At 46.4% G+C, this 27,311-nt stretch overlaps 1 protein-coding gene across 1 annotated transcript in view; it reads left to right on the top strand.

Annotated features, from left to right (window-relative positions):
- Positions 1 to 2,782: 2,782 nt before the first annotated feature.
- LOC310775687 (integrin alpha-M-like) overlaps positions 2,783 to 27,311 on the top strand; it is a gene marked incomplete at its 5' end in the record, with an annotated part of 51,063 nt that continues 26,534 nt past the window's right edge. Inside the window, 7 exons of the mRNA XM_083635836.1 lie at positions 2,783 to 2,859; positions 7,485 to 7,561; positions 12,668 to 12,770; positions 13,340 to 13,437; positions 16,831 to 16,901; positions 25,234 to 25,351; positions 27,011 to 27,138. Coding sequence (XP_083491962.1) covers positions 2,783 to 2,859; positions 7,485 to 7,561; positions 12,668 to 12,770; positions 13,340 to 13,437; positions 16,831 to 16,901; positions 25,234 to 25,351; positions 27,011 to 27,138 — 672 coding nt within the window. The remainder of the gene's footprint in view (positions 2,860 to 7,484; positions 7,562 to 12,667; positions 12,771 to 13,339; positions 13,438 to 16,830; positions 16,902 to 25,233; positions 25,352 to 27,010; positions 27,139 to 27,311) is intronic.

Below are 27,311 nucleotides of genomic sequence, written 5' to 3'. Positions count from 1 at the left end.
ATAAAGAAAATTTTGTCTGAAAAAATGTCTTGTTAAAGTTTGGATGTTGTATGCCCTGTATTACATAAGACTCCTGAACAAATAACACACACACACACACACACGCGCACACACACTATCTTGGTGAGCAGGAGTGGGGCAAGAGGTTCACTTCCGGAAGATGGGTAGTGGCCGGGCCGAACAAGCCAACGTTAAAGCTGTGTCTATGAGACAAGCAGTCAAACTATGTCTTGCATAGGGCAACGTTTTAGAAATGATCAGCTATTATTATCAGTTATCTCATGAATGCACTGCAGTGTCTTCCTAAATGATGCTTTAATGCAGGATGATGGTTGTTTTTCCTCACACATCAAGCAATTCTCACATTTTATGACTCCTTTGATAAGCATGTAAAGCAGACCGCTATCAGTATTCCAAACCTAATTATACAAGGAAGAATCCAATTTGTATCTATTTATTTATGTTTGTTTTATAATTGTTTCCTAAGAGTGTATATAGTGTGAGACTAGGGTAAAAATCGACAACTTCATGAGTACAGATCCATCCAGGCCTTGGATAGAAATAGTGTAGCGAAGCTTGTTGGCTTGCTGGGGGCAAAGCTTCTGGGCTTGCCTCGTGAAGTGTGCTGGATCGTGTATGAAGGCTCACGGGCTGTGATCGATCAGAATCACGGAGATGGAGATAGGGACCGAGATGTCGGTCCTGGGACGCGGTTGAATTACCACTGTTGACCGGTCTGGGTGTAAGGCAGTCGGTCACCAGGGCCTGGCTGGTTGTAAGACAGCAGGGGTTCAGTTCGGGTCCGGATTTGATTGTGCTAATGGTTGACATTATTAGGGAGTAGAGGTATGGAATCTCTGGAATCTCGAAGGAATCAAGCAGGAATCTCTCGGATGTGGTGTAGCGTCACGGAACACTTTGTTTATATGGTCGCGTTCCGTTGTATGACATCACGTCATTGGTGATGTCACAACGTTTGAGGTAGCTATGACATCATCGGTGTTATGTCTGACATCGCCGATGACCTCACAGGTGAACTCTATGCTATGACATCATTGTCATCGCTGATGATGTCATCATCATTACGTCGCTGACGTGTCGGCTGGTAGGCATCGACTGCCCCAAGAACAGGCCTGACGGTGGGCCATTGTGGACCGTTTCTACAGCCGCTCCCAGATTCCTGTGGGGAATCTGTATTCTTCCAGAAATGGCCGGAATGGCCCTCCAGTCCCACCTGGTATAGGCAGGGCTTGGTTGATTATTCTGGGAGTGAGGGGGGCTGTGGTCCGCCTGGCCACCAGCCGGGTGTAGGCACGGGTCCGCGCGCCGTTGTCCAGTCCCGTACATCACAAGAGCCAAGATTTGGTGACTGTCCTCGTTGGCCAGGATGTGTGTGGGATCCTACTGCTGTAGTGAGCTGTAGTGGCCTCTGGGGGCTTGAGTTTCCAGTTGAGGAAACTCAGCGGCGTGAGGTCAGCGCGGGAGCCGCTCAGGAGCCGGGGGTCTACCCAGCTACTGCGGTAGTGAGGAGCCTCTGGTTCTGGTGGCTTGAGTTTCCAGTCGAGGAACTTCAGCGGCGTAGGGTCGGTGAGGAAGCCATTTGTCTGCCATCGTTGGAGGGAGGCCTCTGCCCCTAGTGCCTCGTTGGCCGCCCCGTGGAGCGCCGGTGTGGCATAGGTCTGCTCTGGGCGAATTGCCGGCGAGACGATGAGGGAGACGGCCGCCCCGTGAAGCATCTGGGGCTCCTGCCTCGCCGTCCGCAAAGGCATGTCCACTTGCTCCACTTGCTCGGACTTCTTGGCCTCCCTAGAGGTCTTGGCTGGAGTTGTCTCCATGAGCCCGGGCAGGGCCAGGAGGTGAATTCTGGGAATAGGTAGTTGAGATGTCTGGTCCCGCCCTCTGGGGGGGTCCCAGCTGTCGTGTCCAGCTATCTTGTGGGAATGATTGACGCCGTCCGGCTGGCTGTGCCCTGTGCTGTTGGTCTCAGTGTTCGCCATGCCTCCCTGAGTCTGGTGTATCCCGGTGGCGGGCTTGGCCGCCCCGTTGCACTCTATGGTATGCTTAGGGTCGGCGACCTTTGTCGGTGGACATGTCCTAGGTGGGAGTGTTGGTGGTATTGGCACTGGAACAGTGGGTTCCGTAGTTTGGGTCGTTGGCTCTGGAGCAGTTATCTGCTCTCTAACTTGGAGGGCCTCGGCCTGGATCCTAGCACAGACCTGCGCCATTACGGCTTCCATCCTTAGGATCTCTTCATGTAATGTTGCTTGCTGTGCCTTCCTCCTAGCGATAACGTGGCCAGAGGCCAGTAAGTTAAGTTAAGTTATCCTTTATTTATCCCCTTGGGGAAACTCATCCTCTGCATTTGACCCATCCTCTACTAGGAACCTTCCTAGAACTAGGAGCAGTGGGCAGCCACTGTGCAGCGCCCGGGGACCAACTCCAGTTATTTTGCCAGTACCTTGGTCAGGGGCACTGACAGGAGTATTAACCCTAACATACATGTCTTTCTTTGATGGTGGGAGGAAACCGGAGCACCCGGAGAAAACCCACACAGACACGGGGAGAACATGCAAACTCCACACAGAAAGGACCTGGGACGGACCGGGGTTCGAACCCGGGACCTTCTTGCTGTGAGGCAACAGTGTTAACCACTGAGCCACCGTGCCGTCCAAAGTAGGGCTCTGAACTTGATCAATAGGAGCTCCATAAGGTTCTCTGCAGCTTCATCTGCCTTAAACTCAACCCTTATCTGGGCTAGATCTGCCTGGGCTAGATCTGCCTCATGTTGTGCTACCTGAGCAAGGAATCGGTGGTGGCTGCGGATGAGTTCCTGCCCCAGTTGGATCGTCTGGTCGGAGTGTAGGGGGTCTGGCCCTTTAGTACTACTCCGAACCCTGGATACTCTGCGGTATCCAGATTCGATCTGGTGGGGGAAGGGTTGCTCCTCTGGTCGGTGAGGTGCCGTGACCAGAGCGAGCTCACCTGACTCCTGCTCCATCTCTGAGCGTCGCAAGTCCTCTGATCCGCTCGAAGGACCAAATTGTATCGAAGCTTGTGGGTCAGAGGACTTGTGGATCCGGCTCGAAGGACCAAATTGTAGCGAAGCTTGTTGGCTTGCTGGGGGCAAAGCTTCTGGGCTTGCCTCGTGAAGTGTGCTGGATCGTGTATGAAGGCTCACGGGCTGTGATCGATCAGAATCACGGAGATGGAGATAGGGACCGAGATGTCGGTCCTGGGACGCGGTTGAATTACCACTATTGACCGGTCTGGGTGTAAGGCAGTCGGTCACCAGGGCCTGGCTGGTTGTAAGACAGCAGGGGTTCAGTTCGGGTCCGGATTTGATTGTGCTAATGGTTGACATTATTAGGGAGTAGAGGTATGGAATCTCTGGAATCTCGAAGGAATCAAGCAGGAATCTCTCGGATGTGGTGTAGCGTCACGGAACACTTTGTTTATATGGTCGTGTTCCGTTGTATGACATCACGTCATTGGTGATGTCACAACGTTCGAGGTAGCTATGACATCATCGGTGTTATGTCTGACATCGCCGATGACCTCACAGGTGAACTCTATGCTATGACATCATTGTCATCGCTGATGATGTCATCATCATTACGTCGCTGACGTGTCGGCTGGTAGGCATCGACTGCCCCAAGAACAGGCCTGACGGTGGGCCATTGTGGACCGTTTCTACAAATAGCATTAGATGTGATTCCACCGCTTTTCTGCCAGCTCATGCTTGTGTCTCCCTTCCACAAAACAGACATCTATAAATAGTTTTCTGACACGCAGATCAGATGAGGTAACACAGAGGAAGTTAAGCAAAAAGGAGAAACAGACCTCTTATTTATAATTTATTTTGTGAAGAGACATTTTTAAGCTGTTCTTTAGTGTTCTTTTAGCCTCCTGAAAATCTGTGCAAAGATCGGCGCGGCCTGGGGTCCTTCAGGCTAGAGCGAGGTGCTCTGCGCAGGCGAATGACGTGCAGCGCACAGGCCTTCTTGAAGCATCCTCTCTGCTCACGGTAGGATTGCCTTTTCCCCGGGAGGGTCTGGTGAGACGAAGGAGGAGCCCGGCCTGGATTCACCCACAGGGCCTTAGACCTTCCATGCACCGAAGGGTCTTTCAATACTGCGGTGTAGCACTAACTCTATTGCAGCGGATTGGGCATGATCAACCCTTGCGCGGGCAACGTTGCAGACAGAGTAGGAAGGCTGATCCGTGAGCGGCTGCTTCTGGAACGCGGGTCGGGGTCTTAATCGGCCTCGGCTGGGTCTACTGGGCGAGGGTGTATGATGTTGACAGCCCCGAAACACCTTACGACCCCAGTTAACATCACTGATGACGCGTCCCAGCGCATGCTGTAGTATGTATTTTAAACAGTGTATCTTCATGTGTCTGTGGTGAAGTTAGAACTGATGAAGAGCATGTAGCTCGAAACGCATTACCACAAATACATCTGGAGAAAAGGAGCTCTGCGGTGTCGGTGCAAGTAGTTTTTATTCTTTTTATCTCACTGTGAAGTTAGAACTGACAATAAAATCAACTGTAATCACTGATATAAATGTTAAGTTCCTCTCTTCTTCTGCTACTGAGCACCCAAGGATTTATTTCTTTTTTCTTTTTGCGACATACAGTACAGTTGGAAAAAGGGAACCACCTAAACACTATCCCAAGAAAAGAAAATATCTTTATTGGCATTTCCCTCTATTTCGGCCACAAATGAATGTCCAATAAGACTACTTGCTGCTGCAGTTCTCTGATGGTGTCTTGAATAATGAACCTTCTGTAGGTCTATGAATAAAACAACCTACGTCAGTGTCTAACCACCAAAAAGTGTCTATAACACATTCTAACCACTTCCTTTTTCAGTCATGTCACATGGTTTTTCCTGGCTCAGAATGGGCCTTTGGGGGGTGACTAGTAAGTAAGCATGATCATGCTTACGTGAAAAAATGCTGTGTAGTAATCAGTTGTCCTGATCTCAAATATGTGTCATTGTCAGAACTTATGGAGCAATGTGTTTTTACAGCACCCTACGTTTTGATAAAGGAAGCCATTTGAAGGTACAAATGTGGGACTTTAACTTGGGGAGTGGGACTTTAACTTTCCAGTTTGGGGAGGCTGTAGCTCAGGAGTCACCTTGGGTAAAAAGAGGTTGGTGGTTCAATCCCCGCCTCCTCCAGTCGGCATGTGGAAGTGTCCTTGGGCAGGATACTGAACTCCACATTGCTCCCGATGGCTGTGCCAGCACCTGCATGGGAGCTTCACCCCATCGGTGTATGAATGTCTGTGTGAATGGGTACATGGCGGACCGTGACAAACTCTTTTTTGTTTGGCAACTAGCAAGACAGACAGACTTTTTCTAGTAGGTCAGAAAATCTGAAGGTCCGAGTGGACTCAGTGCTTAGCACCGTTACCTCATAGCAAGAAGGTCCCGGGTTCGAACCCCGGTCCATCCCAGGTCCTTTCTGTGTGGAGTTTGCATGTTCTCCCCGTGTTCCTGTGGGTTTTCTCCGGGTGCTCCGGTTTCCTCCCACCACCAAAAGACATGTATGTTAGGGTAAATACTCCTGTCAGTGCCCCTGACCAAGGTACCGGCAGTTGGCAAAAAGAACTGGAGTTGGTCCCCGGGCGCTGCACTGTGGCTGCGCACTGCTCCTAGTTGGAAGGTTCCTAGTAGAGGATGGGTCAAATATGCAGAGGATGAATTTCCCCATGGGGATAAATAAAGGATAACTTAACTTAATGAGTTAGAATGCAGCGTTAGTATGCATTATGCAAGGATGTCCTGAACTCAAATAAGTCATTGTCAAGACTCTTTTGGCATCGGGCCTTTTTTTTAGGGGTGGGGTGGGGTGGGGTGGGGGGGGGGGTTATCTCTCTAAAAAAAAGAACAGAACGTACGTGTCAATAAAAAGACCCCTCCTCCTACACACGTTTGTTCCTCCTCTTACTGCCTGGCTTCACTCAGTTACTGGCTTGACTCTTTCACTTCTCTTGACTCTTTTATTCTCTCTCACCCTGTTTGATTCTAAATCAGATCGACCAGCTCAGACTTCACATTACACCTTTGTGTCTTCCATGGGAGTAACATACTGTAATGGACTGGATCATTACTGCTGCACTGTTCTTGTCAGGTAAGGGCAAAGTTAGACCTGTTTCTTTTTTCAATTCTGGCACTCAGCCAGATTTTCAATACGGATTTATTTAGCACATAATCATTTGTGCATGACATCACTGGTAAACAACCTCACTCAAATCAACTCTCAATAACTGTCAAACCTGCAAAACTGTTTACAGTTTTCGGATATGTGTGAGATTATGTGCAAAATAAATCAGCATTGAAATTCGGTTCCTTTAAGTTCATAAATGGCAAAAAGAGAAATCCCATGAATGAAGATGTCCCAGGCACACTGTTCAAGGTGACAAATTGAACAGGCCTTTATTAATAATGCATGGCTATGCAAAAATTAAAATCAGACCAGCAAACCAACACGTTTTAGCTCAAGGAGCCTTGGTCAGGGGGGTGTAACCCTGACATCAGGGTGTATGTACCCTATCGTGTGGGGGGTTGGCGAATGAGTGTTGGTGCGGTCAGTTATGAGAGAGAGAGGGGAGAGAGAGAGAGAGAGAGAGAATTACACTGCTCATCACTCCAACACGACGAGAGAATATGGTGCTTAAAGGATATATATATACTGTATATTTTTTTTTCAACCTGGACCGTATTTTCCACACTGCATGTGTCTAATGGACTCATCGTGACATATTTTCTTCAAATTGGTCAAGTACTCTCCGAGATAGCCTTGTTTACAGCTGGAGCAATGTGCTCAAACAACTACAGACTGTAACCCAGTAGGGCAATTGCGTGCCACATCAAAAAGGTGATTAATTTAGTCAAATATAACCTCGCAAACTTCAGGCAGATCAGAAACTTAATTGACTGACAATGCTGCCTTAATGTTTCTGCATTCCATGGTTTTTCCCCCACTTCGACTCCTGCTTAACGAGCTGGTCACTGGCCTGTAAAACAGCATTTAAGCCCATTGAATCTCTCTTCAAAAAAGCTCTAAAAATCTATGATAAAGAGCCACTCTCCTTTCACATTTGTATTGTCGTGAAAAAGCACAATTCCTCAGATTTTCGATCATTTTATAACTTTTAGATACGCCTGTTTTGTGTTTAAATGTCTTCATGGTCTCGCGCCACCTCCTCTGGGTGAATTTCTCAAACAGAGAACTGTGGAAGGTGTCCACCCGCTATGCCGACCACCCGCAATGCCGACCTTTAAGGTTTAGGCGTGGGGGGTGGGAGAGGTTAGGTTTTGGGTTAGGGTCTGGGGGAGGTTAGGTTTAGGCATGGGGGGAGGATAGGTTTGGCGTGGGGGCTGGGAGAGGTTAGCTCCACCGACACGCTGCACGCCGCCTCCCTCAGCTGGTTCTGCTTGCAACCTGTCGGCACTGCGGCCTGTCGGCACATAGACGCGGCACCCTGTGGAAGGCCACTAGGGCTTGCCAGAGAGGAGACCGCGAGATTCCCCGCAGGCGCACCGCCTTCGGTAACAATGTCCGATCTATCACTGGTGGGAAAATCTGGAACAGTATCCCAGTTGCAATAAGAGAATGCCCCACATATCCAACCTTCAAAATAAACCTCAAAGAATGGCTCAAAATAAATCAATACTGCAACCATAACCAACCATAACTATTTATTTAGCCCTCATATGTCTCTACCCATGCACTTTATCTTTTGTAGTTTCGCACTTTTATCCCACGTACTTTAATTTTTAACGCACCATTATTATGTCCATTTGGCCACATTGTTGTTGTTTTTATTGGCATTTTTGGGGCCGGTGTGCAGCATGCACAGCAGGCCCCTTACATTCCACTCAGTCGCCGCATTTGAGCACGGATGCAGGAGGTGAAATGTCTTTCCACTTTCCAGTCCGGTAGGTGGCGGTAATGCACCTCTGGCTAATATTGTGGCTAGCTCGTTACAAGGAGGACGCTGCGGCATTAAAGTTGAGAGCCTGTGTCCTCTGACTCTGTCTGCTTCATGTGTGGGCGTGCCGACTTTCCCCCCTTCCCTCTCTGCTCGCTCTATGGCCAGTCCTTCAGTCCTCACTGCAGCACCCCGACACACAGGACAGACACAGTGAAAATGGCAGCGGCTTCTTCTGAGTCTTGCAAGCCGCCCAACGCTTGTAGAAAAAGCAGATGCACGAAGCGAAATATGGAAATATTTTGTATACGTTGCCGACAGCGAAGGCAAGCCCGTGGACACATCGAAACCAGTGTGTAAAAGGTGCTTCAACGCGACCAAAGCGAAAGGCTCAAACACATCGAACCTGGCTAAACATCTTGCCGACAGGCACCCCGACCTGTTCAAAGAGTTTAAAGACCGACAGGTTAGCGAACATGAACGATAAACATACATGCCCTCAAATAATGCCTACCCCAGACTAGAGGATAATTTGCAAGATTATGGCCAAGATTCCCCCCTCCCAATTTTCTCGGGGGTGCTCCCGATTTGAGCCGTGTCGGGCAGATAATCTTCCCAAATGATCCCGTAGTGTGTGGGGTTCAAAGATTCACAATCGGGAAGACTGCCTCTTCCCGATTGTGAATATATACACATAATAAGCCTACATTTCAATAGCCTACATTTATGTGTGAAAATAATATATATTACTAGATTAACCATAAATCTGGCACTTCATGTTAATGAAGCTTAAACCCAGGATTATTAACCCACATAGGCTACACTACAGCACAGGCACACTACAGTTTATGTGCACTAAAGTAGACTGAACACAAATGACTCAATACACCTTGGCAGAGTTCTGCACTTTACTGAGCACACCGGCCCTATGCCAGGTTTCGACCTGGCCTTGTTTCTACTGTATTCTATTTTGATGTTGGGCCCTATCTTCGCAAAAGCGGTAATTTAGCATTTGCGCTCGTTTAACGCCGTGCGCAATGCAAATTGTTATAATTGTACTGGACATAGGCGTGCCACATGCCAAATCAGGCGTTTCAGCGCTAAAATGTGGGGATAGATGGCATTATCCGATCGTCACCAGCATGCAATTACTTTGCGCTAAGAGCTTTGAAAAGCACCTCTTAGTCGCTAAAATTCTTGCTGGGCTTGAGCGCACAATAATCGCGCTGCGCAGAAACGTCATTGCGCATGGACGTGCCACGCCAGGACATCAAATTCTGCTGCTAAAATTGGGTAACCAGCAGATTATTCGGTGAGGCAATCAACTATAATTCACTGAGAAACTTTTATTACATCGCGGGAGGGGTTACGGTAAATTAATTGAGAAAACTTGTACTGTACATTGTATCAGAATCAGAATCACTTTTATTGCCACAGTATGCAAGTTACATACGAGGAATTTGTCTGTGAGTGTCTGTATGCAGAGATAAGAAGTAGGAAGATAACTAAAGACAATCACAAAGTTGCAAGTGCAATCAAATCGAGTAAATGGATTTACATGAATTTACAGTCGTAGTTAAATAAGAGTTTACATTGAATGTACATGAAATGTACAGGCTAAGTTAAATGGGGATTACATGTGCAGGGAATTTACAGTCCCAGTTAAACAGGCATTAAATTAGATATGAGTTACAGTTTTATGGGGGGGGGGGGGGGGTCAGCTGAGTTTAGGAGGAGGTAGTGAGTTTGTGTGTGTGTTGGGGTGGGTTGTTGGTGAGGTCCTTGGTGGAAGGGGTTTCCGGGCCTTGTTGGTGAGGCTGATGGCGTTTGGGAAGAAGCTGCTCTTGTGGTGGGTGGTTCTGGTCTTGGTAGACCTCAGTCTCTTGCCGTGGGGGAGTGTCTTAAAGAGTTTGTGGCCAGGGTGGGAGGGGTCGGCCACGATCTTGCGAGACCGCTTCAGTGTCCTGGCTGCATGCAGGTCCTGGAGGGATGGCAGGTTGCATCCGATTATCTTCTCAGCGCAGCGGATGATGCGCTGAAGTCTGTTAATGTCTTTGAGAGTGGCAGCATCATACCAGACAGCGATGGAGGAGGTGAGGATGGACTCAACGATGGAGGTGTAGAAGTGCACCATCGTGGCCTTTGGGACTTTGAATTTCTTCAGCTGCCGCACAAAGTACATCCTCTGCTGTGCCTTCTTGAAGAGGGCTCTGATGTTCAGCTCCCATTTTAGGTTGTGATTGATGATCGTCCCCAGGAAGCGGAAGGACTCCACAGTAGGCTCTTTCACACCGGCCTTGAAAGCCGAAAAATGCACGGAAAATAGGATTAGCGCCTCCGATGTGAAAGTTGTGAATGCGCTTTGGTGGACAATTGTTTTACGCCTTTTGTCCCGCGACGGGAGGTAGTAACAGCGCCGGGTTACCTGGCAACCCGCCTCCACTTGAAAGGTCGTCGCAGCGAGCCGGAAAAGGTGCGAATGGTCTGCTCATTCATAAAAAAATGACAGGGGAAATCACTTCATGTGATCAAGAAAGTGCAGTAGTGAAAGTAAAAAAAAGTAGCCTATACAATCATGACTGCAGGGACGCCAGGAGGAATGCTCCGTGCGGTTAGGCTTTATGCTCAAACGATGTTGACATTAGTTAACGTTAAGTAGTCATGTGCATTTATAGCCTATACTATTCCCCCGACGAACGTTATGCAGACTGCAGCTGTTTGATATGCGGGCGGTCGTGTATCGTTCCAATTTTAGTAGGACACCATATCGATCTGCCCGCCCACCATGCGAGTGCACCTATCCTCCCTGCTCAGCGGACTAGGAGAAGGAGGGAAGTCTTGTTGTTGAATGAATTCGTTCATCATACAGTAGCCTAGGCTACACTAACCTATGAAAATATTCATTTGGGCTAGGAGGAGCAGGAAATCCCTCCGCTCGCCTTTCAATGCGGGAGCGGGGGATTTCACCTGAAAGTACAGAGCAGCACGGTAATGTGGCCGTGCTGCTTGGCTCGTGTGAAAGCAATTTCTGTGGCGAGGCGGCTGGCTTTACGGGACTCCTAAACGGCAACTTTTGCGTGATCTGTGTATGAAAGAGCCTAGTGTTGACTGGGGAGTCACCCAGGGTGATGGGGGAAGGTGGGGCTTTGTTCCTCCTGTAATCCCCAATCATCTCCATTGTTTTTTGAGCATTTAACACCAGGTTGTTTTGACTGCACCAAGTCACCAGATAGTCAACTTCCTGTCTGTATTCCGACTCATCTCCATCTGTGATGAGCCCTATGAGGGTGGTATCATCCGCGAACTTCAGGAGCTTGACAGACTGGTGACTGGAGGTGCAGCTGATGCGAGCTGTTTAATATAATTGTTAAACAGTTATGTTTCTGAATAAATCATTACAATATGCTCCCGTGAGGTGGGGATGTGTTTAGCTGCTGCTGGGCAGGGGGTGCAAAACTCGGCATAACACCTGGACACTAGCGCAAGGCGGACTGCAATCTTCCCTGGCTTAAGGCACATGCAAAGAGGTGCGCAAGCACAAATAGGGGATATCGCATGTACCAAGATGGGGCCCGTTGTCTTTTTATCTTGTATGTTTTTTATGTCATGAGGACTACGGATGTAAATTAGCTTTGAGCTAAATCCGACATATTTACTGTTACCATATAGATGACTCTGTATAGGTAACTGTTCATTAATGTGTACTGTGCCGACCAAATAAACAAATAAAGTAAAGTAAATAAAGTAAAAGCATCGTCAATACACATTCGCTAATAAAACTGCTTGTTTTGCTGGCTGGGAGGCTCAAACTGTCATTATAGTGTCTGGCAACATGGAAATGACTCTATATATATTTAGCTAATTGATGGATAGTTTCCCATTCGGTCCCTCTGGTTTTGGCCGCTTCTTTCAGTTCACTTTTGGGACATGGAAGAATTGTCTCCAGCACAGCGCTGTTGATGAGAGAGGGAAAATCCTCCGTGGTGACACAGCGCTAGCTTCGCTGTCTTGCTGGTTGCCCCTCTGTATGCGCCTCTATCTCTCCTCGCCTGCTCGCATGGAGATGACTCTATACATGAATATTATTCTCCAGGGTTTACTGTCGGACAGAGAAAATGGGCGTACGAGCAGGCGAGGAGAGAGAGAGTAGTAGACATTGTTGTGAGCAGTTTCATGTAGGAACTATTTTCTTTTGCAGTCTCATGTAGGAACTAGCTAGCAGCTAGCGGATGTACTGTAGTTCGGTCAAAAGAAGATAGTTCCTCCATGAAACTGCTCATAACAAGGTCTGTGGATTATCTTGAGTAATGGGGTCATGATTTCTGGAAAGAGACATTGCTGTTACGTTTATCAAATGTATGTCTTTGGCACTTCGAGCACCACAAGCCGAGTGCCATCCAGTTCCATTGTATTGGAGAGAAAGCAGAAACTCTGCGACCGATATCTCCAAAACTCAGGCAACTAACACAAAACGATATAGATGGATAAATAGCACTACAGGTGAGAGGGAATATATTATGTATTTTGGATGTATTTTGGATTAGGGTGAGCTGTTCCTTTAACAAAAGGTAGAGATAGCTATAGATGGATAGATAGATAGATTACTGTAGATAGATAACATGCCCTAAAAGAAATTAGTAAATACATTGTAAAATTTCACAAAATGTGAAAATAATTGTTTAAATCAGATAAACAGTCTACTTCTTCCTTCTTCATTCCTCAGTGTTCCAAGCTGCAGTTGGTTTTAACATTGATCCTGTGGCCTGGAAGTCCCTGAGTCAACCTGCTGCAGGTTTTGGATACCAGGTGGTGCAAAGAGGACCGGGGTGAGTACAGAGAAAGCACGGATCAGTGTGGGTGAACATGGTCCTACAACGGCCACATGTGTATTAGGCTATCATCTTTAGCCTGTAGTGATCTAGAGCAGTGGTTCTCAAATGGGGGTCCGGGGACCACCAGGGGTCCTTGAGGGGGTTCCAGGGGGTCCCCAGCCAAAAGGGGGTAATTTATTTTCGCTATAATTCCATTCCAAGTAACACAATGACTATTTTGGTCATGGTGGGTTTCTGTAATAAAACATCTAAAAGCATCAATTTTATTATCGGGGACCGTGGGACAAAATCCTATCAAATGGGGGTCCGTGGTCTAATCTCATCTAATCTAATCTAATCTAATCTAATCTAACCTAATCAGTTTAGGGGTCCTTCGTGTGAAAAAAATTGAGAACCACTGATCTAGTGGTCTCTTTCCCTTGCATCATCATGCTCTTTTCTCACAGTAATAATGTAGGATGTAGACTAGACATCCAGAATTCATTGATAAAGAAAATGTGTGATTTCTTCTTCTTTAAGGTTTTGTGCTAAACTAACAAAGCTGTTTGCAAATTTGTCTTCAGGTTGCTGGTCAGCGCCCCCTTTGCTGAGTATCCACCAAATAGGACAGGGCAAATATATGATTGCTCCACTGAGTCCTGCACTGCCATGCGAATTCCAGGTAACCAACACCAATTCTAAATCAACATACTAATTGTTCATCTCATCTTATAAAACGGCTCTCTCAAATCAAGCAATCTGATTGGCTCACAGCCAGGGCCCGAAATGAACGCCCGCCAAGCGCCAATGGTGACTAGATTTTACGTTTGGCGTGTGATGCTCAGGGGTCTACCCGCCACGTGGCAGGTCCCAAAATAGTTATCATGTAAAATGAATACTGTATGGTTTGGTGTGCAGCCGGCTAACATGAGTGCTTCGTGAGACTGTCTCTAGTTTTCTGGCTGGGCGGGGCCCTTCGGGCTAACACTGTTTAACACCGGTATCAACTCACACCGGCACACGCCGTGAGAACAAACAAACGCACCCAGCAGCTAGGCAGCACAGTGACAGACATACAGTAGGTTGCAGACGTGAAAGAGGCCATCTTATAAACATGAAACTTTGTACACTTCTAATTTTAAACCCAGTGTGAGTAACTTTACAAGTGTTCAAGTGAATTCAAGTTGTTTACTTTGTTTATGACGTTATGAAGTAGCAGCAGTCACACAGCTCTCTTGACAAGCTCAGCCGCATGCAGGCAAGTCCGCTAATGTTATGCTGCTGAGCCCACCTATAATTCACATTTTGTGGCAAATAATATTTGCACGTCGACGTCGGATGAGAAAAGTTGGATAAAAATCGACCATCAGGAGGACAGACGAGGAGCTTTTTGTCACAAGCTTATAAGCCTGCAAGAAAGTTTACTATGAGCAGTGAAGCGGATGGTACAGAGCTGAGACGTGCTTTCAACTGAAAGTGAGTAGCCTAGAACTAGCGTTGATGTTTGTTTGTTCCTCTGTCTGTAACACCCTCCCCGGAAGCTTTGATTATGATAGATTTGATCTGGCTTCGGGACAGCCCCAGATAGTATGTGACAAAAATGCGATATATTATTTTGGCCGGTAAAAAATATGCCTGGCGGGTGGATTTTTTCCATCTACCCGCCACCTGGCCGGTGAGTCAAAATTTTTATTTCGGGCCCTGCTCACAGTTGTGGTATATTTAGCGTATACCACAGCTACCAACAAATGGTAGCTAGCTAGCCTCGCAAACGGGAGCTCCTAAGCCAACCTGTGTCACCATAATACCAAGAGTGCCTTGTGGTAGTGTTTACTGTCGTCTCCTGCTAGTGACGTCATCAGTACACGACTGGTAGCTAGCCACTAGCTAGCTAACTATCCTTGGAAACAGAGTGGCTGTCTGTGTGTGCTCCCTGGCTGTATGACATCAGTCTCATGGAATATCAGATTTGGGACTTGGAAGTGAGCGAGGAAGTTCTGAAAATGTGTTTTATTCCAGCATCGGTTGTACTACAAACCAAGTTAACGTCTGCCCAATTCAACCTCTAATGTAGGCTAAGTTAGCTAACGTTAACATTAGCCTAGCATAGCTGGCTTTCACAGGCATACGAACAACAGATACCTTTTAGCTGGAATAAAGTAATGAAGACACACATTTTTAGATCTTGCCAGTTAGTCCAACTTACTTGCTCTCCTTTTTGTTTGGTCCCTATAACCTAACGTTAGCACAAGCATTAGCTCTGTGCAGGGAGCCAGGGGGGACTATTATTATGCGGAAGAGTATGATTTATGAATAACAGCCATTTAAATTGGAGTTTACTATTACTTTCATATTGCCATACTTGGTAACCATTTTATAAAAGCAATAGCTCATTTCAGGCCACCGTGATATGGTCATTATACCACACCTCCGCCATAGCACAACCCTTAGATGTGGTATAATGATGATAATACCACAGCCTGTTTGAGCTATTGCTTAAATGCTACATCCTGAAAAAAGAAATAATTACTTTAGTAGCTCTAAAACATCGGTGATACAAGCTATTTAGCAAACCTAGGACTCAGGGAGGGTTCACACCAGCCTTGTTTAGTCCGATCTATCGGACCTTTCCCCTTTAGTACGGTCCGTAGGGTCGGTGTGAACGCTCCTACTCGAACTCTGGTGGGTCTAAAAACCGCGCTCTGGTTCGCCTGTGAGAGGTGGTCTCGGTCCGCTCTCAAGCGAACTCTGGAGCGGCCCATTTCTGGTGTGAACCCCATCCGGACTAGTCAGAGGAAGCACGTGGTTTTTTGTGTTGATTTTTTTGGTTATTTCCTGTTTTGGAAGCTCCCGCTGAAGAAGTGCTTGCTAGCTGTAGCAGTTAGCTAGCTTATCTCGTCTCGTTACCAGCGACATCACAAACAGACAAAAATGACTAGTGGCAGGGTTTGTTTACTTTTGCCCCGACAAATTGTATGGCCAATCCACCTTATTTTTGGCGGCCATGATGCACCATGGGTGGTGCTGCTTCCTTCTGCTGTCCTCTTCCCCCGTTACGTCTAGCTTGACACAACACAGCCCGTCTAATGTACCCGTCTGTAAACGTTGCAGCTGAGCTGATAAATGCCGACTTGTTCAACGAGCAACAGGTTAGCGGATGTGATAGAAAACATGATTAGGCTACATTCCCAAAACTAGTGTTATTTTGTAACGAGCAAACTTTTAACTTCGGAGTTCAACAAGGAAATGCGATGCGAGGTGGCACGCACTGCAGTCATGGGCTGCAGTGCAGATTACCCCGCTAGCCGGGCGCTTCTCGCTCATACAGTGCAAAGTAGTATCCAGGCAGCATCAAGCCAGCGTAAACACACAGCTGCTCACGTTCTAGTCCGGATATTGCTCCCAGAATTATTTTACAGCGGAGCCTCACAAAAATAAGGTGGATAACGGAACGAGATTTCTGCCCACGTGACTTTGGTTCGTGTGGGCAGGACTAGTGGATTTTGGCCTTGTGAACGCAAACCGAACCAGCTGAAAAACGAAACAATGTATCATCCCCTTCTCTGGCCCAAACCAAGGACCCAGACTTTCTGGTGTGAACCCGCCCTCAAGTTACCCACTCTCCTTTTTAAAAATACATACAGTAAGCTATTTTAGTTTTGAAATATCAGTCATTGTGTAAAACTACAGTATAGTGTCAATTTCTTCAAACAATATTATGCATGTCCTTTAGCACACATGCAAAAACCTATTCATATATTCATCATGTAGCACACCAGTATCAAGTGATATTAGCATTTGATTATTTAGAAACATTGTAACTCTGTGTAGTATACAGTACGGACAGGCTGACGTACAGTATCAGAGTGGCTGTAGTTATCAGAAGAGATAGCAAAGTCCTGTACTTATGGTTTCATTTCAGAACAATGATGTGAACCCTATACTTTATGCCTATAATTGAACACTATATAATTTGATGATATTTTTCACTTAACACATTAATATACAATATGTAGTGTAGTTTTTTTTTTATCCCTCAGTACAGTATTATCATCTTTCCTTCTCCTTAACCCAGTGCCAGATTTTGCAGTCAACATGTCCCTTGGTTTGACAATGACGAGTGACCCAACCACAAAAAAGACTATGGTGAGCTGGTAAACTACAATGATTTCCATTGCAAATATCAATCCAGAGATCCTATGTATTCTAGTTGGATTACATTTTGAAAGTATGTTGCTGATAAAAAAGTAAATACTTTCTTTGTTTCAGAAACATGGATAGTGGTTGTCATGCAAATTACTAATGCATATTTGTAATTTGTCCACAGATTAAAGCTATAATTACTTACTCGTAAGATATATATATATATATAAAATATATATATATATATATATATATATATATATATTTTTTTTTTTACAAATTAATGGATATTAAACATTAATTGTTGATTAGTTTTTCTACCCATTGCTACCAAAAACACATCAAAATATAAACTGTATTTCTTGTATTCAACGATGCAACGTTAATGCTAGGTGCATTTAAAAGTTTAATGTAAGGGTGGTAATATCAGATCTATCAGCGACTGGATTTCAGAATGAAATTATCTGTTCATATTCAATTAGCTCCGCCCTTTTAGGCTTCGCAATATTGGAGATATCCCCACGCAACAGCGTTAGACTGAAGATTTTTCATACATGGTGCTACCAACCACTGACCCGCCCCCTTTAGGGGTTGCACCTTTAGGTCCGCAAGCAGAGTATAAGCCCCCACCTGCCCATTGTTCACCTTCCTACAATCTTCACAACTACAACAAGATGAGTGGCGTCTACAAGAGTGCCGAGGCCGGCAAAGGTCCCTCAGGCAGCGGCGCCTGGCTGAAGCGGCTCCACGGTCGCTTCGCCCTGGCCGTCTGCCCGGCCAGGGGCCGAGTCTGCCCGGACTGCCAGACCGGCTTCATCGATCCGGAGGACCTGCATCACAAGTGCTTCGCCTGTTCGGGTCCCCGGCACGCGGGCTTGGCACTCAGCTCTGCTGCCATTGCCTGGCTGTATTGCAGGGACCTCACGCAGGCAGAGCTTGTACATCGGGTTAAGTTCTTCACGGGAGGAGGAACCCCCCCACTGGGCAGCTGTCGCCCCCCGCAGCAACACCGCGAGTCGATGCTGCCCCTCCCTCAAGCTCCTCAGACAACACCGCTGATGAGGATGATGCGGTTTCCTTTTCCCCTTCTTCCCCGTTGGGAAGCTTGGGATTTGGAGACCTTTCTGCCAGAGAGGGGGTCATGCCATTCAAGCTTTCCCTCTCCCCGGCTCCATCCTCTACTCTCCCCATTCCCGCTCCACCCGCTCCCCCGCTGCCGAAGCCACTCCACCAACGCTCTGCTGAGGCTCTCCGAATGGACCTCCCTAGCATGATTGCCAAGGCAGCTCACCGCACCAACATCGAGCTGATGGGAGGACATGACCAGGGTGGCTGGCGAGACTGAGGTGGGATTCCTCTCCGTCCCGCCGCTGGAGCCCAGCCTGAGGCTGTCGTTCCTCCCCAGTGCAACATTCTTTGGGCGGCGAAAACGGTTTCCACCATATCATACCTACAAACTCTGGCAGATAGAAATGTACCCGTGGAAACCATCAAAGGTTACGCAGCGGCAATTTCATCCTGCCACGAAGGTTTTGGAGATAGAACAGTCTTCTCCCATAACCTTCTTAAATGTTTGTTGATGGGTCTAAGACGCAGCAAACCTATTGTGCCGGAGAGCCCCATTTGAGCCGATAGACAAAATATTGCTCAAAATGCTCTCGTTAAAAACAGCTCTCCTATTGGCTCTTACATCAGCCAAAAGGGTTAGTGATGTGCACTTTGTCCATGGCACCATCGTGCCTGTCTATCAGAGTGGACGGAGCCACAGCCACCTTGCTGCCAAATCCCTCCTTTATTCCCAAGTCTCTGGACAGCTCTTTTCATTCAAGAGCTGTTTCCCCCCCTCCTCACAGAGACCCCTCTGAGGAGGCGGCACACCGCCTGTGCCCAATACGTGCACTGGTGCACTATGTATTACGCACAGCAAACATCAGACGGACACAACAACTGATTGTCCATTACAGGGTCCAGTCGCCGGGTTCCGCTCTCTCCACACAGTGGCTTTCCCACTGGCTTTGTGACGCCATCACAGAGACCGAACCCCCACGGGGTCTCAGAGCACACTCCACCCGGGCCATGGCCTCCTCGATGGACCTGCTGAGGGGTATGTCTGTGGCGGACATCTGTGCGGTGGCATAATGGGCCTCAGGTGGCCCCTTCATCCGCCTCTACCTAAAAGTACTGGGCGCATGAGAAAGCAGGTGATTCCTCTTTCCACGTTCCATTACATCCTGGTCAGAATGACAATCCTATACCATGAGTGGTTAGGTACATAAACAGGGGCCTCTCTGAGGAGAATTCTCCCTGTTTCCCCATAAACGAATACCTGGGTGCAATATGTTCACCCTAGGCATTACTTCTCCAGGATATTATTTCACTCTCACGAAAAATATGAATAGTTTGGAGGGAAACAATGTACATGTATATGCTCCCCTGAACCGGTTTCTGTGGGAGCAAGCAATACTCATCATAACATGACATGCTCCGGGAGGCGTCCCTTCCAAAAAGCATAATAACAGGCTGAATCTCCCTATTAATGTAATATCACGTTATATATTTTTTGGGATAAACACACCTACTCCTCCCCAAGCTCAGCCTCTGAGGGTGTTAGGTGCGCCAAAATGGGGTTGTCTGCCCCCCCCCCTCCCCCCCCTTGAGGAGGCGTGGCCTAGCGCGACCTCACACGTCACTGACTTGAGCTTATGATCTGTTGACAGCCACCTGGACCAGCTGTGTCGAAGTGTGCGTTGACCTATCAAGCTCCGCCCTTTTTCCAATATTGCGAAGCCTAAAAGGACAGAGCTAATTGAATATGAACAGAAGTTTTGGAGGAAACTCAAGTTCATAGAAATGAGCAAAGCCCTTTGAGGTCGGGGCACACTGCTCCACAATAGTGAAAGATAACCCTTTATTTTACAGGTACCCCAGTTACATATGAACTATTTGTAATTACACATGAACACCAAATGTAATTACACAGTAATTACCAATAGTTATAAATGAAGTTCATATGTAGTTACATTGTAACAGACCTGTAAAGTGGAGTGAGTCTATTCAACTGTAGTTCATATGTAGTTACATTGTAACAGTCCTGTAAAATGGAGTGAGTCGGTTCAACTGTAGTTCATATGTAGTTACATGATACCGGACCTGTAAAGTGGAGTGAGTCTATTTAACTGTAGTTCATATGTACATGGTACCGGACCTGTAAAGAGGCTCTGGGCTGGGACAGAGATTGCTAAAACCCAGTGGTGGATTCGAACCACTGAACTTCTGATTGCAAAGCAAGCGGCTTTAACCACTCAGCCACGAGGGCTTTCCGAATTTCATGGTGGAGTTTTTACATTACATTACATTACGTCATTTGGCAGACGCTTTTATCCAAAGCGACTTACAATAACACATTTTTTGTCAGCAATAGAGCAATCAACTATGGAGCACAGTCTATGACAACTACAACTTCTGAAGGAACAGTGGTACAAGTTTAGGTTAGTGGTACAAGGTTGGTTAGTTTTTTTTTTTTTTTTTTTTTTTAAAGAAAGAGAGAGAACGAAGTTAGATCAAGAAGGGCCCAGATGGAGCCTGAAAAGGTGTGTCTTTAGTCTTTTCCGAAAGATCGGCAGTGATTCAGCTGTCCTGACCGAAGGTGGAAGCTCGTTCCACCATTGAGGTGCCAGGGACGAGAAGAGTCGAGATCGGGATGAGCGACTTTTGAGCCCCCGTAGCAAAGGAGGGGCGAGGCGACCTGCACTGGTGGAGGAGCGAAGGGAGCGCTGAGAGGTTTGGAACCTGACCATGGATTGCAGGTACCGGGGAGCTGACTGGTGTACTGCCCTGTAGGCCAGTACCAGTGTCTTGAATTTGATGCGGGCCGAGATGGGAAGCCAGTGGAGCTCCTGGAAGAGGGGAGTGACGTGAGAGAATTTGGGTTGGTTGAATATCAGACGGGCTGCAGCGTTCTGAATGAGCTGAAGCGGTCGGATGTCGGTGGCAGGTAGGCCGGCCAGGAGCACGTTGCAGTAGTCCAGGCGGGAGGAGACAAGAGACTGGACCAGGAGTTGAGTCGCTTCTCTTGTGAGAAAGGGACGGATTTTGCGGATGTTGTAGAGAGAGAACCTACAGGAGCGTGCTGTAGCAGCTATGTTGGCAGAGCAAGACAGCTGGTTGTCAAGGATCACCCCAAGGTTCTTAGCTGTTTGGGAGGGAAGTACAGTGGTGTTGTCAATGGAGATGGAGAGATCTGCGAGAGGGCAGTCTTTTCCTGGGAGGGAGAGTAGCTCGGTCTTACCAAGGTTGAGCTTGAGGTGGTGGGCAGACATCCAGTCGCCAATGTCTTTGAGGCATGCAGAGATGCGAGCCTCGATTTGAGTGTCAGAGGGGGGGAAGGAAAGGAAAAGCTGGGTGTCATCAGCATAGCAGTGATAAGAAAAGCCATGAGAAGAGATCACATAGGCAAGAGATCTGATATAGAGAAGGAAAAGTAAGGGGCCCAGGAATGAGCCCTGGGGGACACCGGTGGTAAGAGGACAGGATCTGGAGAGGGACCCTCTCCATGAGACCTGGTATGAGCTCGTTCGAGAGGTAGGAAGCAAACCAGGAGAGTGCAGAACCTGAAATGCCGAGGTCAGACAGAGTGGAAAGAAGGATTTGGTGGTTGACTGTATCGAAGGCAGCAGACAGGTCAAGGAGGACAAGAACAGAAGAGAGGGATGAGGCCTTAGCAGTGTGAAGGGCCTCTGTGACAGCAAGAAGAGCTGTCTCGGTGGAGTGAGAGGCCTTGAAGCCGGACTGCAGAGGGTCCAGGAGGTCATTTTGGGAGAGATAGAGAGAAAGTTGTTCGGACGCTGCTCGTTCGAGGGTTTTGGAAAGGAATGAGAGAAGAGAGACAGGTCTGTAGTTGTGAATAGCAGTAGGGTCAAGGGAGGGTTTCTTAAGCAGAGGCTTGACTCTTGCAGTCTTTAGAGCAGGCGGGACAAGACCAGAGGACAGAGAGGAGTTAATGAAGGTAGTGAGGAAGGGAGATATGTTAGGTGAGATGGTTTGGAGGAGAGAGGAAGGGATAGGATCGAGGGGGCAGTAAGTGGCTCGGTTTGAGCTGATGAGTTTAAGCACTTCATCAGGAGAGAGAGGAGAGAAGGAAGGAAATCCAGGGACAGGGGGCCGAGGAGCAGGATTGGAGTCGGGAGTGTTAGTGAGGGTGCCTGGAGGATGGAAGGAGGAGCTGATGTCATCCACCTTTTTAGTAAAGAAGGTTACAAAATCATCAGCAGAGAGGGAGGAGGGAGGGGGAGGGGAGGGAGGGTTGAGGAGCGTGGAGAAGGTGGCGAACAGTTTACTGGGATTGGATGCAGAGGTGAAGAAGGAGGTTTTTGCTTTAGAGACAGCATCAGTGAAGTTTGAGTGGATAAGGTGGTAGGAAGAGAGATCTTCAGGGAGATGTGATTTTCTCCATTTTCTCTCAGCTGCCCGAAGCTCAGTTCGATAAGTTTGCAGAGATTCAGTCAGCCAAGGAGAAGGGGGAGAAGATCGGGCAGGCTTAGTGGTGAGTGGGCAAAGAGAATCAAGAGCGGAGGAGAGAGAGGAGAGAAGAGTGGTGGAAGCCTCGTCGGTGGACAGGAGAGGATAACTGTATGGAGAGGATAACTGTATGTCAGTCAGATGTAGTTGTCACTTCATAGCTTTGTTATTATAAACAGAGACTTGGGGAAAATATTGATTGTTATAATATTGAAAATATTTATTTTTAGTTGTAGATATGATTTTGTCCAGAATTCCCATACAAAAATTAAAATAAAAGTATTGTAGGTATAGAGAGAGGTAACAGTGAATCTATAATCAAAATAGCCATTCTTCTACATTCTAATTGTTAGCTTATTGTAAATGAGTCATTTTCCCCATCAATTTCTCAATTAGTTGGGGATCCAGTCGAAGCCCCTGTGGTCACCAGACCCCTGGATCATCTCTCCCCAAAGTCTACCCCCTCCCCCCAAGTCTATAAATCCCCCCAATGTGAAGCATAAGGGGGAACTCCCCCCAATTTGCTAAATAAATTGTATGCACTGTGCTCTAGAAACATTTATTTATATATATATATATATATATATTTTAAATACATTCTAATCATTTTCTGAATTGAGGTGGAAATAGTCACATGAGCCATTTACAGCTCATGTGTGTGTGTGTGGGGGGGGGGTCTGGCACAGTCACACTGCAGAAATGCCGTGCACTGCGCACCGCAGATATCTGTAGCACCGAGACCACAACCATCGCTACTGCAGTCAATAAGAGGAAACAGACATGAGGGCACTGCCATCTTTTCTTTCCCTTCAGACTTTGAAAGTTATGGTTATAGTTCGTGTGTGTGTGTGTGTGTGTGTGTGTGTGTGTGACCTCAGTCTCTCGTCTGACACTTTTCGTAAGACACCTGTCTGGCACAGTCACACTGCAGAAATGCATTCATATTAATCAATATTGCCTGTCTTTCAAGCTACAACTAACAAAGTATAAAAAAAAAATCCCAAGCCTCTGTTTATAATAACAAAGCTATGCAGTGGCAACTACATCTGACTGACATACAGTTATCCTCCCAAACTTCACTAAGAAAGTTGGAAAGCCCTCGTGGTTGAGTGGTTAAAGCCGCTTGCTTTGCAATCTGAAGTTCAGTGGTTCGAATCCACCACTGGGTTTTAGCAATCTCTGTCCCAGCCCGGAGCTTCTTTACAGGTCCGGTACCATGTAACTACATATGAACTACAGTTAAATAGACTCACTCCACTTTACAGGTCCGTTACCATGTAACTACATATGAACTACAGTTGAATAGACTCACTCCACTTTACAGGTCCATTACCATGTAACTACATATGAACTACAGTTGAACAGACTCACTCCATTTTACAAGGTCTGTTAATGTAAGTACATATGAACTACAGTTGAATAGACTCACTCCATTTTACAGGTCTGTTACAATGTAACTACATATGAACTTCATTTATAACTATTGGTAATTACTGTATAATTACATTTGGTGTTCATGTGTAATTACAAATAGTTCATATGTAACTAGGGTACCTGTAAAATAAAGGGTTACCAAAGATTGCTATTGGGAGGTGAACAATGGGTAGGCGGGGGCTTATACCCCGCTTGCAGACCTAAGCCCTCGTTCACACAGGACACCAAATGTAAGCAGAACTGAAGCTTGAAGCAGGCACAAGCTGAATGTACGCCTTACTGTTCACACAAGACGCCTTGTCTTTTCCTCTCAGCGCCTACTCTCGCGCCTTGAACCCGCCCACAACTCCCATTAGGCTTGTTTGAGATGAGCAAGTTCTGCGCAGATTCGACCAGCGCCTTGCTTGCCCTGTTGCATGATGGTGGAAAAGTTGTCCGACTTGCTCCGCCTGCCCGACTGCGTGAGCCACGGCACTCTCGTGAGAGCGAGGCGGGTGCAGATTTGGAGCGAGGCGCCGCAGTTGCTCCCCACCAACTGCGCCCGACTGCGGATTACGAGAAACGCATCAAGCTGAGCGCCCATTGGTTCAACACAGGTGCATCACAAACCCACAGTGAAGTGTAGAAACTTACATTTTATATATATTCCAAGCTGTCACTCCATATTTTACATAAATACCACCTGTAATGCCCACATTTAAATAAAAATAAGTAATCTGAAGGGCTGGGTCATTTGAGCAGTGTGCAGGGTGGCCCTAATGCATGTTTTAATTTGTTTACAACCCGCTGTTAAACAAAACTGTAGAAGAAGAAAAGCAGCAGTGAGTGTGCTGTCGGGGGTGTTTTCGACTTGTTGATGCCTCGCCTTACTGCGCTCGGCTGCTCTCGTCTGCTTTCCAGGCGAGGCAGCAGTCAACTCAAATGAGCCTATAGACTTCATGCCTCACGGCTTCAGCGCCAGGCTTGGAAATTCGGCGTCAATCCTGAGTGATCGAAGCATGGCTTCGGCAAGGCGTCAGTGTGGCACGTGCGCGGGTGGTGTGAACGGCTTCACCTGTTAACAAGGACGCCTAAATGAAACTTGTGGGTACAGCGTAGGTACAGCTTCGGTTGAGCGTTGCTTCGGCGTCCTGTGTGAACGGAGGCTAAAGGTGCAACGCCTAAAGGGGGCGTGTCAGTGGTTGGTAGCACCATGTATGAAAAATCTTCAGTCTAACGCTGTTGCGTGGTGATATCTCCAATATTGCGAAGCCTAAAAGGGCTCTGCTAATTTCTATTAACTTCAGTTTACTCCAAAACTTCAGTTTTTGCTCTTTGTAGTATGGCTACCATTTTCTTTCTGCTTGTCTTCTGTTAATTAAGACATGACGTTCTCTCTTTTCAGGCATGTGGCCCAACCATTCCAGAAGACTGCAAAAGTATCACTCAATACAATGGCATGTGCTTGCAGATAGATGCAAATAATAGGATCATAGGATCCCCTATGCCTTCTATCCCTGAGGGTAAATATGTTTGATATGAAATGCAAGAAGCTGCTATAAAATGTAATTTGAAGGTGACATCACTTAGCACTTCACCAGTCCACTTTTTCCACAGTATCAAAGGCAGTGGTGAGAACATGCTAATACTATTTGCATATCCTGTCTTGCACAAGAAACACACACACACACACACACACACACACACACACACACACACACACACACACACACACACACACACACACACACACACACACACACAGCAACACAATAGCATAATAGACCTTTTTCACTGGGGCCATTTTTTGTCAAAAAGACAGAATAAACACAGGTGCATGCAAAACACTAATGAGGGTTTCCAAATTCCAATCATGGAAGTTGGAAACCCTCATTAGTGTTTTGCTTGCATCTGTTTACCCTGCCTTTTCGACACAAAATGGCCCCCGTGAGAAGGGTCTATTGGAAGAAACCAAAGTAAAGGGTGTAGTTGCAACGGAGGTACAGTATTACAGGAGGGCAGTGTTGTGCAGGTTCACACTTCACAAGAGCTAGGTCAAAGTTCAGCACGCACAGATCAAAATGAACTAGTTCATGTTCATAGTTCACAATTATTAAATTTAAACTAAGTTCACAGTCCCAAAAAATGAACAGTCTTTTGGCCAACTCTCACAGGAGTTAACGACGCTCACTGTACGTACATTAGCTGCAAATTGACTGTGCTCAGCTCAGTAAAATTATGAGCTTGTTCAATGGACGGCACTCTTTTAGCGCGTTCATGCACAACACTGCAGGAGGGACATATTTAATGAGTCAGTGTTTTCACTGGTTCACCTCTGGCCTGGCCACTCAATGAATTTAAGTGCTACTATGATAAAATGTAGCATCCACAATGCTGTTGAATGTAAGTAAAATACAAATGCAGTTGTGCCAAATTAAGTATGTTTAGCAATTATACATACCAAGTCAAATAAATGACATAACTGAACAAAAACCACATACCGTAATAATAAAACACCCAGGCCTTGGATCAATGAAACAACCTTGATAGGAAATTGTCTTCAACATGGTATGGAGCCCGGGAGTGGCCATTAGGAGAAAAATAATTTGTCTACGATTCACTGTAACTGCACGATTTACTGTAACTGCACGATTCACTCTAACTGCACAATATGCAATTCAAACACTTGCTTTCTTTTTCATTTGCATTAGATAACATTTGTTCCCTCGATCTGGTTAAAATGAGTCCTTGTTTTGGTTTATTTGTGTAGAAATTACCATAATGTGCCCTCGAAATAGTGATATTGTATTTGCAGCCACCTGATTGTGTTCACAGGATATGCCTATTCAGTGTATACAGACAATTATTATTATATTAACACAAATCCTTCCTAGGCATATCTGTAATACGCTATACCTAAAAGGTACCTCTTAAGTTGCCTTTTTCCTAAAATACACTGTTTTAATGAAATAAAGGGAACAAATTGTATCTCGTGCGTGAACATGAAAAAAGAAAACGAGAGCTTGAATTGGATGGACTAAAACGCACACGTTACAGTAAATTGCAAACTTTTTCTCTCCCAATGGCCACTCCTGTTTGTGTAAACTCACTACAACTTCTGAAATGACACTTAAAACTATATCATAATTGTTAGGCCCTAACCAATTTATTTTCTTTGACAGAGTGCCAAATCAAAGCAGACATTGCATTTTTACTGGATGGCTCAGGCAGTGTACGTTCCGACGAGTTCATTGCAATGAAGACTTTTGTGACAAATCTGATCCGCTTGTTAATGGGAAGAGAGACACAGGTGGGACAATGTTCATAGTGCCAGATAGCATGACTCAAAGAATTTCTTTCTTGCTCCAATGTTACCGTAAATAAAATGATTGATGTCATACCACCATTATGCATTTCTAGTTCTTTCAATGCATACCAGGATCTGCATATTTCATAATTGTTTTTTTTATTTTCTCTTTCACA

This window comes from Poromitra crassiceps (assembly GCF_964638095.1).
Source record: "Poromitra crassiceps genome assembly, chromosome: 4".
Taxonomy (NCBI): Eukaryota; Metazoa; Chordata; class Actinopteri; order Beryciformes; family Melamphaidae; genus Poromitra; species Poromitra crassiceps.
Note: the sequence above shows the minus strand (reverse complement) of the source record. Positions and strands in the feature narration are given on the sequence as shown.